At 39.4% G+C, this 15,522-nt stretch overlaps 1 protein-coding gene across 1 annotated transcript in view; it reads right to left on the minus strand.

Annotated features, from left to right (window-relative positions):
* The window catches only part of LOC121449791 (zinc finger protein 660-like), a 28,743-nt gene extending 17,118 nt beyond the window's left edge, over positions 1 to 11,625 (minus strand). Inside the window, exons 1-3 of the mRNA XM_041654466.1 lie at positions 11,596 to 11,625; positions 7,815 to 7,941; positions 5,549 to 6,823 (exon numbers count right to left, since the gene is read on the minus strand). Coding sequence (XP_041510400.1) covers positions 5,549 to 6,823; positions 7,815 to 7,941; positions 11,596 to 11,625 — 1,432 coding nt within the window. The remainder of the gene's footprint in view (positions 1 to 5,548; positions 6,824 to 7,814; positions 7,942 to 11,595) is intronic.
* Positions 11,626 to 15,522: the final 3,897 nt, after the last annotated feature.

Below are 15,522 nucleotides of genomic sequence, written 5' to 3' on the forward strand. Positions count from 1 at the left end.
CTATCCTCGCTCATTTCTGGGTCTTAAAACGGCAAATGTCCGTTGCCCATTTGCTAGAAACCCGAACGAAGGTGGCGACATTCCCTGTTCCTCTGTGAAACCCGGTTCCTCTCCTCACACTGCACTAGCAATGGCTTGTGGAAAATTCTGCGGCTTTGGGAAACATTTATGGTCCTCGGACAGGTTAGCTGGCTCTGTTCAGCAAGCTTAACGTAGACCATCAAAATATTTGTCACTCTGACGGGTGTATAAGACAGGGAAGCCACACGGTACGCATAAGAAGGTGTAACCAAACTCAGACTCAGCTTCGACTCAACGACCTCCAATGACCTCGTTGGACTGAGATCAGAGGAGCAGACAGCAGTTAAGTGTGGAATTTTTGAATTTGACTACCGTGGTCCTCAAGTGCACGGCCAGCCAGAATCTGGTACTCTGACTCTCCCCAATGGCAGGCTGTAGTTTGTATAAACTTGCCAATTGCCAAGAAGCTCCTGAGATCTATCTCAGAAGTGGCTGCAGCCTGCGAGGAATGAAACCAATCTAATTCCTAACATTTCCCTCGTGTGCAAGAATGCCCCATCCAAAAAACGTGTCATGAAAAACTTCAAAATAGGATATTCATAAGATTATACTATGCCAAATCCAGACATGCCTAACTCCTCATCTTTTTAATAAAATTTAAGGGAGGACTTCTCACCAGGCAGGGAACCCTGACTGCTCTTTGGGCTGATTAGGGAGGGGGAGTTGACTGGAGGAGGGGGAGGGAAATGGGAGGCGGTGGCAGGGAGGAGGCAGAAATCTTAAATAAATAAATAAATAAATAAATAAATAAGTAAAGGGAGGAATGTTATGATCCTTGCACACGTTCGTTGTGCCCCTTGGGAATCTGGCACAGTGCATCACACCCTGCGACAAGTCTGCCTACAAGGCAGACAGCGCCCTGTCCCTTTAAGAGACAAGCCTGCTTACTCCCTGTTCCTCTTGGCCCTGTTCCTCCAAAGAGGTAAGCTGGTCTTTGCCTCTCTTTCCTCCCGCCACCTCCTCTGTGTCTCTCTCCCCCTTACCCTTCTTTCAGTACACTCCACACTTAAACTCTATCTTCATGGTGCATTGTCTTTCACCCACATGGGACCCACTAAAGGTCCCACTTTGTGCCATAATCATAACAAGCGTTTCAACAGAAAAGAGAGAAGGATATGATATGTTGAAGCAGTAAAAGGAAATAACTGTGAGCCATACTGTACCCAGAAGCATTGGTCCTACATTCATGGAGAAGGAAGTTCACTCGAAAATATTATGAACAGGCCGGCCAGTGGTGGCGCACGCCTTTAATCCCAGCACTCAGGAGGCAGAGGCAGGCAGATCTCTGTGAGTTCGAGACCAGCCTGGTCTACAAGAGCTAGTTCCAGGACAAGCTCCAAAAACCACAGAGAAACCCTGTCTCAAAAAACCAAAAAAAAAAAAAAAAGAAAAGAAAATATTATGAACAACATAGCTCATGTACTCAAAGCAGCACTACAGTTCATAATTAGAGGCAAAGTATACATAGAAAAATCAGAGAGAAACATACAGGAGATAAGACATTTTACATAAGGAATAATAGATGAATAGAGGAGAGCTGAGGAGGAACAGACTGTATCCAACACACGGAAATAGCACACCATTTCTAACTAGAGGTAAGAGAAAGAAATACTACTAGTAATTGTATCCACCAGGAGAGAAATGGAAACGCTAAGACAAAGTTCAACAAGATTCTGTGATGTGGGGGGAGAGTGAGTGAGGGAGTGGGAGGAGGGGAGGAAGTGGAAATTTTAAATGGTATTATTTATAAAGCAATAAAAAAATCCTAGACTCTACTGGACAGGTCCAAGTCAAATCCAGGGACTTCTTTAGGAGGGAATCCAGAAGAGGATCTACAAACACAGGTCAAAGCTGGTAACCTCAGTCAGAGTTGCCCTGAGGCAAGGAACTTCACCTTGGGCAACAAATTCCACAGGAGCTGAATTGAACAGGACCCTGGAACAGAGAGAGCCAGAGGAAATAGGCTCCACTGGGAGCCAAAACCAGGAGTAAACCCAGCTCTGGGAGCCAACCCAGGCCTGGGATGCTGGCAGACCAGGATTGAGCCAACGACCTGACTCAGAGTCTGCAACCTCCACCGGAACTGGAGTGGGACTGAACCAGTTACCTGAGACACAGAGAGAACAAGCTCCACCAGGAGCAGAACCCAGGAACAAACCCAGTCCAGGGACACAGGAGGATCACGATTGAACCAGTGACAGATCCAGAGTCAGCGATCACCACCAGAACAGATCTAAATCAAAGCCAGGGACTTCTGCAAGAGGAGATCCAGACCAAAATTTACAGAAACAGATCAAAGCCAGCAGCCTAGGCCAAAGTAGGCATGAGACGACAAACTCCAGGGGAGAGGACCAAACCACAGGAGCACTGAGAGACCTCCAGGAACAGGAATAACCAATGAGGAACAACCATCTGTGCTTTGGATTAACTGGCACCTGGAAGATTATTCAACAGAATCTCAGACAGCCCCAACCACACCTGTTAGAGGAAAAGATGAGTAGAAAAGGTAAGATCACATGCTACACCACAAAGAGCAACACAATACCAGTAAAACCTAAAGACACTACAAAAGTAAGACCTGAACAACCTAATATAGATGAACCAGAAGAAAATGATCTAAAAAATAACCTTAAGAGAATGTTTGAAATTCTTAAAGATGAAATGAGAAATTATTTTAAAGAAATGGAAAAAAACAAAAAATTGGAAGATATCAGCAAATCACTTAAAGAAAACCAAGAAAAAGAACTCAAAAATATCAATGAAACTATTAAGGACTTGAAAACTGAGATAGGAAAAATAAAGAAAACACAAGCCAAAGGAATTATAGAAACAGAAATCACGAGAAAAAGAGCAGGAGCCACAAATGCAAGTATGAACAACAGAATACATGAAATAGAAGAGAGAATCTCAAGTGCTGAAGATAAACCAGAGGAAATAGACTCATCAGTTAAAGAAAACATTAAATCTAACAAAAGCTTAACCCAAAATATCCATGACATATGGGACAATATAAAAAGACCAAATCTTAAATAGGTATAGAAGGAGAAGGAGTTCAACTCGGGCACAGAAAATTTATTTAACAAAATCATAGAAGAAAACTTTCCCTACCTAAAGAAAGATATGCCTATGAAGACACAAGAAGCTTGCAGAACACCAAATAGACTGGATCCAAAAAAAAAAAACAAAACGTCCTTTCACCATATAATAATCAAACATTAAACATACAGAGTAAAGAAATAATATTAAGAGCTGCAAAGGAAAAAGGCCAAATAACATATAAAGGTAGACCTATCAGAATTACACCTGACTTCTCAGTGGAGACAATGAAAGCCAGAAGGTCATGGTCAAGCATTATGCAGACATTAAGAGACCACGGATGCCAGCCCAGATTACTATACCCAGCAAAACTGTTGATCATCATAGAAGGACAAAACAAGATATTCCATGACAAATCTAGATTTCACCACAAACCCAGCCCTACACAAAATACTGGAAGGAAAACTCCAACCCAAGGAAGACGGCTACACCAACAAAAAGACACACAATTGATGACCTCATTACAGCAAATTTCGAACAAGAAAAAAATACACAAATTAACACCACCAACGATGAAAACTAAATTAACAGGAAATAGCAATCACTGGTCGTTAATATCCCTTAATGTTAATGGACTCAACTCACCCATTAAAAGTCACAGGCTAACAGATTAGATATGAAACAGAATCCATCCTTCTGCATACAAGAAATGCATCTCAACCTCAAAAACAGACATCATCTCAGAGTAAAAGGTTGAGAAAAAATATACCAATCAAATGGACCTAAGAAACAAGCAGGTGTAGCTATACTAATATTTAACAAAATAGACTTCAAGCTAATTTCAGTCAAAAGAGACAAAGAAGGATATTTCATATTAGCCACAAGAAAAATCCATCAAGAGGAAATCTCAATACTGAGCATCTATGCTCCAAATACAAGGGCACCCTCATATGTAAAAGAAATACTTCTAAAGCTTAAATCATACACATGGAAATTAAACAATGCTCACCTGAATCATCAATGGGTCAAGAAACAAATAAAGTGGGAAATTAAAGACTTCCTAAAATTCAATGAAAATGACCACACAACATACCCAAATTTATGGTGCACAATGAAAGCAGTGTTGAGAGGCAAGTGGTCTCAGTATTATGTAGCTTCCAGGGGCTCATCAATTTTCCAAAACAAGGCTCATGAAAGCACACATGTAAATATGCAACCTATTGCTAGAATCCGAAAAATATATTGAAGAATACATAAAAAGACTTGCCCTGTCTTTGAGCCGATTAGTTAAGATTTAACTCTCTAGTGAGCAATGAAGATGGCAGACAAATCGAACTGGTCTTGTTCTAAAGTCGATGCTCTTGTGGTGTAGGAGTTCCTTCTGTTTTTGTGTTGCTTTCATTAGTTAATGAATAAAGAAACTGCCTTGGCCTACTTGATGGGGCAGAACTTAGGTAGGTAGAGAAAACAGAACTGAATGCTGGGAAGAAGAAGGGCAGAGAGAAAGAGAGAAGCCATGGATCCTCCTCTGAGATGGACTCTTGCTAGAATATCCGGTAATCCACTGCCACATCGTGATACAAAAATTAATGGAGATGGGATAAACTAATATGTAAGAGTTAGCCAATAAGAAGTTAGAGCTAATGGCCAAGCAGTGTTTTAATTGATACAGTTTCTACATGGTTATTCTGAGTGTAAGCTAGCCAGGCAGCCAAGACACACAAGAGTCCCACCCTACAACACTCTTGTGAGTAGATTTATTTGTCTACTTGATTTTTAATGTGACAGCAATGAGATTTAGTCTATTGACATTTATTATATGCTTGTCTCTGGGAAATTGCTGCTCATATCACTCTTGGTTCAGATACACAGTGTTAACGTTCCAAACTACAAAGATCCTCATTTTATCCTTGTTTTTTCTTTAAAAGAAGCAAAATGAAAGCCAGCAGTCATATCTACAAGGTGGACAGTATCTTGTTTTGGTGGCTCAGTTGGTTAGAGAGACTTCTAGGCAATATGAGTACTCTGAGTTTCTTCAACAGCATTATGTCTACTGAATCTGCACAATTTTAGGGTTTTCCTGAAGAAATTTAGTGGTACTTCTTTTCTCTCTTAATCAGCTTCCTTCAGGATGGAATATCTCAGTTTCTAGGCAACTACTACACAACAGCCCATTCTCCAGGCTTCTCTGTTTTGTCTTTATTATAAGCTTTTAAAGTTGAACAGGTAAAAGAACTTCACAACAGGTTTTCCCCCTGGTTTCAAATTCTCAGAATTTTCCTCAGGATAATCTCCTGAGGTTTGCTGGATTGGAACATTCCATGATGTCTGTCAAAAGTTCCTCATGTTCACAGTGATTCTTAAAGGCACAGAGTAACGTACTGTGCCTTTAAGGAGAAAGCCCTGCATAAAGCACATGCACATCACTTACCAGGGGAGCTTTTCTCCCTAGTATGAGCTCTCTGATGACTTCTAAGACCAGCGAAGGACGTAAAGCCTTTGTCACATTCACTACAGTTGTAAGGCTTCTCTCCCGTATGAATTCTCTGGTGGATTATAAGCCTGCCTTTCTGGACAAAGGATTTCTTACACTCATTACATTTGTAAAGTCTCTCTCCGGAATGAATTCTTTGGTGGATTCTAAGGTTGTATTTCCGGACAAAGGATTTGTCACACTCACTACATTTGTAAGGTTTCTCCCCTTTATGAGCTTTCTGATGGGTTCTCAGATGTTGCAGGCAGATAAAGCATTTGCCACAATCATTACAAGTGTAAGGTCTCTCTCTGACATGGGTTCTGTAATGGTTCTTACGCTGATAGAACCCATAAAAGCGCTTTCCACATTCTTTACATTCATAAGCTTTTTCTGCAGCATGAATGCTCTGATGTCTTTTAAGACGTTCAGAGGTGTAAAAGGATTTGCCACATTCACTGCATTTGTAAGTTTTCTCTCTGTTATGGGTTCTGTAATGGTTTTCAAGACGTGACAAAGTACTGAAGGAACTACAACATTGTTTACATCCATAAGGTCTCTCTTCAAGATTTTTCTGGTGATTTGTAAGGTATGCGTAGCTACAGAAGGCTTTCCCACACTTGTTACATTGGTAAAGTTTTTCTGCAGAGTGGATTCTGTAATGATGCCTTTTGAGAGCTGTTGAATACCCAAAGCATATACCACATAGCCTACACTTGTAAGGTTTCTCCCCAGTATGACTTATCTCATGTCTCCTGAGGTTTGAGTGGTTCCAGAAGCATTTCTTACATATTCTGCATTGGTGTGGTTTCCCATCATTACAGATCTGCTGTAGCACAGGTTTACATTGAGAGTCAAAAGATTTATCATCCTCTGAATATTTCTGTTCTTTCTTTTCAGTCTGCACCCTCTCATTTTGACTACTGGTGGAAGACAAATTTAAAGAATTGCCACAGTCTTTATGTTTGCAGGGTTCTTCTCCAGACTGCATGCTCTTATGACTCTCTAGGTGGGATGATTCAGTAGCAGTATCCCTGTGGTTAACACGTGTGCTGTTTTTGTAGTTTTCGGCAGATTCACTTGTGTCATAGGATGTACACTGGGAAGATTCATGAAGAGTTTTGCCAAGCTCAGTACACTTATAAGACTTCTCTTGGATAGTCACATGATGATGGACAATATACTTTGAGCCTTGATCCAGGACCTTCCCATACTTATGCTTGCGATGGTTCTCTGGCAAATTAACACAATGAGACATAATAAGGATTGATGCAAGGACAATAAATTCAATAACAAATATTAACTCAGAATAACTCAGAATAACAAATAATAACTCAGAAGTTCTTTAAGACAAGAAAGCTTGCAGAGGCTTTTGTGCTTCATGATCATTGTCTGGATGTTCAGAAGAACCTCCAATCTGATCTCCATCACATTGTGAGGACTCCTAACAGCCATCTCATTCTTACTGAAACTGCATGTTTTACAGTAGGTTGACATTGGTGATGAAGAAAAAGACACCTTTTCAGAAAGAAGTTCCCTGAACTTCATATATGAAATGTTCCTCTGGCAGGTGGATCTCTGGGAGTTTGAGGCCAGCCTGGTCTACAGAGTGAGCTCCAGGACAGCCACAGATAAACTCTCCAAAATAAAAAAAAAAAAAAAAAAACACGAAAATCAAAACAAAACAACAAAAAGCAAAATAACAAAAACAAAAAAACAAGGAAAAAAAAGACAGTCCTAGTATGTAGACTTGGTTGCCTATAAATTCCCTATGTAAAGTGACATGGAAGGAACCACATCATCTTTCTTTAACCTCCTGGCTACCTAGATAACAATCATGTACTCCTAAGCATAATATAGGCTCCCATCTAAGAAAAAAGCTTGTTCATCATCGAAAGCACCAAATTTTAAAAGTCATCTTTTGTTATCAAAATTCTTGTTTAGTTTAATCCAATGTAAAATGAAAACATTTAAAATACTAAATGTTCTGCAATGCATTGATTTGCTATAAATATTCCACTGTATTTGAACTTTGAAGTTTTCAATACAAAGGAAATAAGAGAGTTGAGATATCACGTATAATATACCCTGGGTTACTCTTAAAGAGAAGACAGACCAATTCAAAGGAAATACCATAAAGTAGTTAGAGATCTGAGTTTAAATATGTATAAATTGGGTAAATACAAAGGATGGGTTAGGAATTGTATAAGAAGAGCATTCTTACCTACAAAGACCAGATTCCTGTAATTCTCCAGCATCACATCCATGTACAAAGACTTCTGAGCAGAGTCCAGACATTCCCACTCCTCCTGGGAGAAGTTCACATCCACATCCCGGAACGTCAATATACCCTGTAGTGAAATATTACAGTTATCATGTGCCACTGGCAGAATGCTTTCTTAGAGAAAAGAGACCTAAGGAATTAAAGACACTATTGTGATCAAGAGGAAGCATGATAACTATTGAAAAATAAGTTTTCTAGACATGTTGTACACATGGTTCAATTGTCAGGAGCAATGACTGGCCGAGTGGTGGTTTACACCTTTAATCCCAGCATTAGGGAGGCAGAGGCAGGTGGATCTCTGTGAGTTCCATGCCAGCCTTGTCTAAGAGAGCTAGTTCCAGGACAGGAACCAAAGCTACAGAGAAATCTTGCCTCAAAAAACAAACAAAAAACCCAAAAAACAAAATTAAAAATTTAAGAGCACTGATTGATCTTTCTTTCAGAGGACCAAGTTTGGTTCACAGCACAAACATGGCGCCACACAACAGGATTTAATTCCATTTTCATGGGATCTAATTTCTCTTCAGAACTCTACAAGTAGAAGGCAACATTGCACTCATGTACATATTCTGGTAAATACACCTGTGGTGGTTTGAGAACAGCCCCATTTTGTTAACAGATTGAATACATGGTCACCAAGGAGTAGCACTATTTAAAAGAATGAGGGGGCTGGAGAGATGGCTCAGCGGTTAAGAGCACTGGCTGCACTTCCAAAAGGTCCTGAGTTCAATTCCCAGCAACCATATGGTGGCTCACAACCATCTGTAATGAGATTTGGCGCCCTCTTCTGGTGTGCGGGCATACATGGAGGCAGAATGTTGTATACATAATAAATAAATCTTTAAAAAAAATAAAAGAATGAGGAGGTGTATGTAGTCTTACTGAATGAAGTACTTCACTGTGGGTGGATTTTGAGGTTTCAAAAAAGCCTTTCCAAGCCCACAGTCTCTCACTCTTCCTGCCACCTGCAGGTCTGGATAGAGAATTCTCAGCTTCTTCTCCAACTACATGTCTGCCTGCTTGTTACCATATTTCCTGCCATGATGATGAAGGGACTCTCTTAAGCTGTAAGCCAGCCCCCAATTAAATGCTTTCTTTTATGAGAGATGCCATGGTCAGGGTGTTCCTTCATGGCAACAGAATACTATGAAAACATCCTCACACTGAAAATAAAATTTAAGTTACTTTTACTGAAAGATACTTTCTAGAAGTCCTCCTTTATGATGTACTTACTATGTCTGGGAAAACAAGGTGACATAATGGCCTCACAATCAGCAAAGTTGAAGGGAATAAGATACACATCTGAGGTCTAGGTACAGGACTGTGCCATTTTGAAGAGTATGTTGACATCAAACAGGATAGTGTCACATTTCAGATGGAAAAGTTATGAGGAGTAAAACTGTGCTTCCAAATTCTACAACTGTCAGCCTTGCTCAAATATGAACACCAAACCAATGATATGGGTTTCACCCAACTCTACTATAAAATGCTCAGTTCAGATGCTCAGGCATCAGTAACTGCTGCATCCTTGGCAAAACAAAGAGGTACATTGTAAGAGGCAAAATTGAAAGATGAATTAAAGGTCAGAGTTTTGTTTTCTTAAACCCTAAGGAACTTAACATCAGTGCTACATAAGGCATTTCAAGCATCTCTGTGAGGTTGTTGTTAGGTATCAAACCTAGGATAAAAGGCTAACTGGGGTACCTATTAATATACCAAAGCAGACACTGGCTGCTAGAATCCCCTAGATCCCTCAGTCCCTATCTGGTAGCAGGGTGTGGCTGGCATACCCCACCCCCAAACTTAAATTTCTCCAACTCAGGGTTGTCCCAATACATCCAGCTTGATTATGTCGGTTCTTTTTCATCCTTGTTACCATTTACTTTCCTGGTCTCTTGGTCACCTGACTTTCCCTACTTCCGTCCCCCTCATATTGGCTCAGTCATAGTCCACTGTGGATTCTCCCAGACATCTCTGCCTCTGAGTATGCTCTTCCATTTATCTATAATATACCTCCTCCAAGATACCTCACAGCAGTAATTCCTATTTTGTTTCCTTCTTTAAAAATTTACTTTTATTTCTTTTTTTTATAAAGTCATTTCATGAGACAACCATAAAGTAAAAAGAAAAATCAACATCAGACAGCATTAACATTATATATAAATTTTTCTGAAACCAATATAGATGACTAAAAATTTCAGAAATCCCATGAGCTGATTTTACAAACTAGTTAGAAAAAAATATGTGCGGGGGCTGGAGAGATGGCTCAGTGGTTAAGGGCATTGCCTGCTCTTCCAAAGGATCTGAATTCAATTCCCAGCAACCACATGGTGGCTCACAACCATCTGTAATGAGGTCTGGTGCCCTCTTCTGGCCTGCAGGCATACACACAGACAGAACATTGTATACATAATAAATAAATAAATATTAAAAAAGAAAAAAATATGTGCAATGAAATGACCTATAACAGTGCAATCAGATGAAGTAGAAAGATTTTCTGTGATTGAAGTAAATGCATTAAATCAGATGAGACTTTATTGACTCTTCATTAATTTGGAATATATTATTGCCCATAAGATTGACTCAATTGAAAAATTGAAACTTATTACTTCACTATTTGATCTCAATCTTATAACATGATTTTAGATTGCATAAATAAATATCATTTATGATTCTTCCTTTATTTTTCACAAAACAGAACATGCAAGGTTATACATTGGCTCTGTCATGAAGTGTACCAGAAATGTAAACCTGGCAACTACCTCTCTTCAGAATCTCTACCTATGAAATAGAGTACCATCAGGGAAAGGAAGAACATATCATGGAGGGAGCCTTCCTTCTCCTAAAGAAGATTATAGGAACCTAGTTTCTGCTTGAAAAGAGATTGCTTATGAACAGCAACCAGTCAACCTCTAGAAGACTTGTACTAATTAACACATCCCACATGATACAAGTGCCTGTTTACACCCTGTCTGACAAAGAAAAGACAAAGGGAAAATTCTGTTCTATCTATTGAGAACTCATCACCGAGCAATGGAGTCACGAACATGATATGAACAGCAGTTCCCACAATGAACAAAGACACATGTGCATCGTCTCTATGTGATGCCAGCTGTCAAAGAGAGAAACCAGTATACTGTAATCTGTGTCACCTCACAAAAACCATCATTGTATGACAGGAGCAAGCCACCCCTCTAGGGTGCTGAAATAGTTAGTTAGTATTGGGAATCAAATGAGTGAGACTCTTCTAATTCTGCTTCTTCTCAAATTGCTCAATGATGCCAATAGAAATTTCATGTGTTTCCATGTCAACTTTTATAAGCTTGGTTCTGGAAGGCTGAGCATTGTTGAAATGTAATAAATGTGACATATAAGACCTTAGTTCCTGAAAATATACTGAGAACCACAATTCCAGCCAATTTAAGAAGTGGCTGTCATTACATTTCTTTAATCATCATTCACAATAGAACCACTTTCCGAACGGCAGGTCTATAAAACCTATGTCCTCATAGTGATAATAAAGGGAGGATTCCCTGGAGACAAGGCTCTGCTGTGTAGGGGACAAGACTAAAAGACGTAATCTTGATTATCAGAGAAGAAAAAGAAAAAGGTACCATAAGAAATAACCACTTTACATAACATTACCACAGGCAGAGAATAAGGTCTTGCATGGTTTCAATAATAAAAACAATTCCCAAAGAAATGTGGCCATGACACTGACCTGGGAAGCATCTGCAGTAGAAGCATCCATTCTTCCTGTGGCTCCTCTCTGAGTTTCTGTCTCAGGAACACCAGAGCTCTTCTTGGCATTTCACATCAAGGTGTCAAAAACATGAACCTAAAATGAATGCAACTGTAATGAACAATGCCAACACACATAAAAAGATTGAAACACCAGGAAGATAGCAGAGGTCCTGTCACCAACCCTACAGACAGGAGAGCAGGGAAGGATGTGTTTAAAGTGGGAAAAGAAAATGACTATGTTGCATTCGGAAACATTGGCTCTTACAGCTCACAGAGAAGGAACCATTCTGGAAGAAAACTGTGTAATAACATAGGCCATGCACTCAAGCAGCAGTGCAGATCCTAACCAGAGGCAAATTATACATCCAAAACTCACAGAAATGATGCAGGAGAACACAGCAAATAAGACATTTTACATTAGAAACAGATAAATAGGAGAGCAAGGGAATACAGACCATGTACAAGTCACAAAACCAGCAAACCACCGTTTCTCTTTCCTTCTTTGTATCAAACACTATTCCTAGCTAGAGAGAAGTTAGTAATTTAACCTACAAGAATAAGGGAAGGGAAGCCAGGCAGTGGTGGTGCATGCCTTTAATCCTAGCACTCGGGAGGCAGAGGCAGGCTGATCTCTGGGAGTTCGAGGCCCGCCTGGTCTACAAAAGCTAGTTCCAGGACAGGCTCCAAAGCTACAGAGAAACACTGTCTCGAAAAACAAAAAAAAAAAAAAACAAAAAAAAAAGAATAAGGGAAGGGAAAATAAAAGATCATGTGTGTCACATATAGGCCAACAGTACAGTTCAGAGAAAAAATGAACAGCATTAGCAGGAAGACTGTGAGGAGAGGAAGACACTTGTGCTCTTCTTTTGGACATAGAGACATAAGAGTGGGCTAGAGAAATCTGATTAAGACAAAGAAAGGATAGAAAGGAGAATCAGGAAAGCATGATTTCAAACTCCATTTTAATGACGACAAGTCATACAGAAAATACCACAAAGATACCATAGGAAAATTGTAGCGTTGATAAATACGCTAAGTATAATTGAAAAATACAAAACACACACACACAAAAATCACTACATTTCCTATTTATCAATAATGACAATTTAAGAAATAGAGAACCAACCACACAGATTTGTTTCCAAAAGATCTAGGGATAAGTCTAAAGGATAAGGTAGATTACTTCTCTGTGGGAAATTGTACGGCAGTAAGGAAAAACGCACTCTACAGCAAACAACATGACTAAAGGCTATTATTTTTTCTATAATTTATTTTTATTTTCATGCACATTTTGCCTATATGCATGCCTACCTGAGAGTGTCAGATTTTGGAGTTACATATAGTTTTGAGCTGTCTTTTGGAAGCTGGGAATTGAACCTGGGCCTTGTGGGAAAGCAATCAGTGCTCTTAACCAGCGAACCATCTCTCCAGTCTATTATTATTATTATTATTATTATTATTATTATTATTATTATTTGACTTTTCGAGACAGGGATTCTCTGTAGCTTTAGAGCCTGTCCTGGAACTGGTTGTTGTAGACCAGGCTGGCCTTGAACTCATAGAGATCCTCCTGCCTCTGCCTCCCAAGTGCTGGGATTAAAGGCGTGTGCCACAACCACCAGCTCAAAGACTTTATTATTAAGAGCAAGTAACAAAACTGACACAATCCTCATCATACAAATTACTGACATTCTTCAAAAAAGTATATATGGACAAAGGAAAATCACAAATATACAGAGTCATAGGAACAAAGACAAAGTCATCCATATGAAGAAAAGGAAGCAGAAGACACAGCCCAGAATAAAGACACATAGTAGAGACCAAACCCAGGACAAATATGTCACAAATGAACCTAGGAAAAGAGAGAACCGTAGGAACAGCCTATGCTAGCAAAACACTTGTTCACATGCAGAAAGAATGTCATTAGATCCCTATCTCTTACCCTACAGAGAAATCATTTCAAACTAGATAAAGGGTATTCCTGGAAAGCTTGAAATGCTGAAAGTCCTGCATGAAAACATGACTAAATTCTTAACGATTCAAAAATAAGCAAATGCTGTCTGAAGACAGCCCAAGGAGACAGGAAAATAACCATGGCAACAACGAAGAGATTTCATGGAATATGAAGTTCAGAAAGTATCTGAAGAATGAATGGTAGCTATGAGCATGAAATAAATACTTGGGAGGTTTTCTTCACAAAAGGGGTTAATAACTAGGCTGAACAAACAGCTACTAATGAAGGAAATGAATTCTAAACCATCTAATACAAAAGAAATGCATAATCCAAAATCAGACAAAGGTTTAACAAAACAAACCACAAGAAAGCAAAAACATACATACATATAGAGAGAAATGTTTAAGTTTTTAATTTTAAAAGTAATTAGATGTTTATTTTATGTACATCCATGTTTTGTCTGCATGTACATATGAGAATCACATGAATGTCCATTGTTTCCAGAGGGCAGGAGAGGGAAACTGATTCCCTGGACACAGACTTATGGACAAGAGAGAGCCATGAAGTGGGAACTGGAAAATACTGTCATCTATAGGAGCAACAATTGCTCTAAACAGCTGAGCCATCTCTGCAAAAAACCAAAATATACATATTAAATGTAATATATATTAAAGGACTTATCATCCTTAGTTATGAAACTGCAAATTCAAAACCAACGCTTAGTGCTTCTCACTGTGATAACATTCAATAACCAATATTAAGAAGACCCATGGTGGAACCAGGCATGGTGGGAATGCCCTTAATGCATCCTCATCCTCTACAGAGAAAGGGGCAAATGAACCCCTTAGACACCATGCCAGCCTGGTCAACACAGTGAGTTCCAGGCCAGAAACAATACATAATAAGGCCGTGTATCAATAAAGCGAGGAAAAGCAGTGCAGTGATCCACAAATGCAGCTGAGCACATGGAAAAGTGGTTCCTACTGTAAATCATGATGGGAATGCAAACTAGTGCAAACAGGAGAAATCCCTCTGGAGGCTGCAGAAGCCATGAATGTGAACCACTATATTACCTACCAAAGTGAGCAGATGCAAGATTGTTTCAGCATGTACAGATGGATCAATCTCATGCAGTAATTATCTAGACTCTGAAAGAAGGATTATGATCATGTTAGTACATCCATAAAAGAAGGTCTGTGGAGAATTTCATATTTGCCCATTATCAAATATTTAAGGAATCTGGAAATAGGGGGAACACACATCAGACTAATAAAAACTAAAAGCCACCAACCTAAATCCTGTAATTTCCTACATAAGGAAAACTAAAAAGATTTCAATCTTCTTAGGACAGGTACATGGGTGCCCACTCAGTCCACACTAACTCAGTAACGTGCATCAGGTGTTACCCAGAAAAGAAGAAAAGGAAAAATCTCAATTAAAAGTGATAATATAGATCAGAGAGCAACCTATTCCAAGTTGTAAAAAACAAAACAATTCTCAACTTCAAAAATAATAAATATTACATGAGAAACTCAGATTGAGGATCTTTGAAATAAGCCTTAAACCAAGCATGCTCTAATTCAGCTTATATTGTACATCTGAAAAACACAGAGGCAAGAAGACAGCAGACCACTAAGATGAACACTGTATCTAACAAACTATACCTGATGGTAGCACTCACAATACCAAAAGGTACAGTGTAAGCTAGTGGAAGAGAAGAGTCATCAATGACCTTACCTACATGTGTATCCCGTGCCACTTTACTAAACAGGCAGGCAACGTATGTCCTTTGTGGAGCTTGGAGGAAAGATAGATCAGCAACAGGCTAGCCACCACACCATGTGGTGTCTCACTAGATCTCATTTACAACCAGTAACATGCCCCTCTTGCCGGGCGGTGGTGGCGCACGCCTTTAATCCCAGCACTCGGGAGGCAGAGGCAGGCGGATCT

Source organism: Microtus oregoni, unplaced genomic scaffold (assembly GCF_018167655.1).
Source record: "Microtus oregoni isolate MIOR12 unplaced genomic scaffold, Mior012 000006F_ref0000085, whole genome shotgun sequence".
NCBI classification, from domain to species: domain Eukaryota; kingdom Metazoa; phylum Chordata; class Mammalia; order Rodentia; family Cricetidae; genus Microtus; species Microtus oregoni.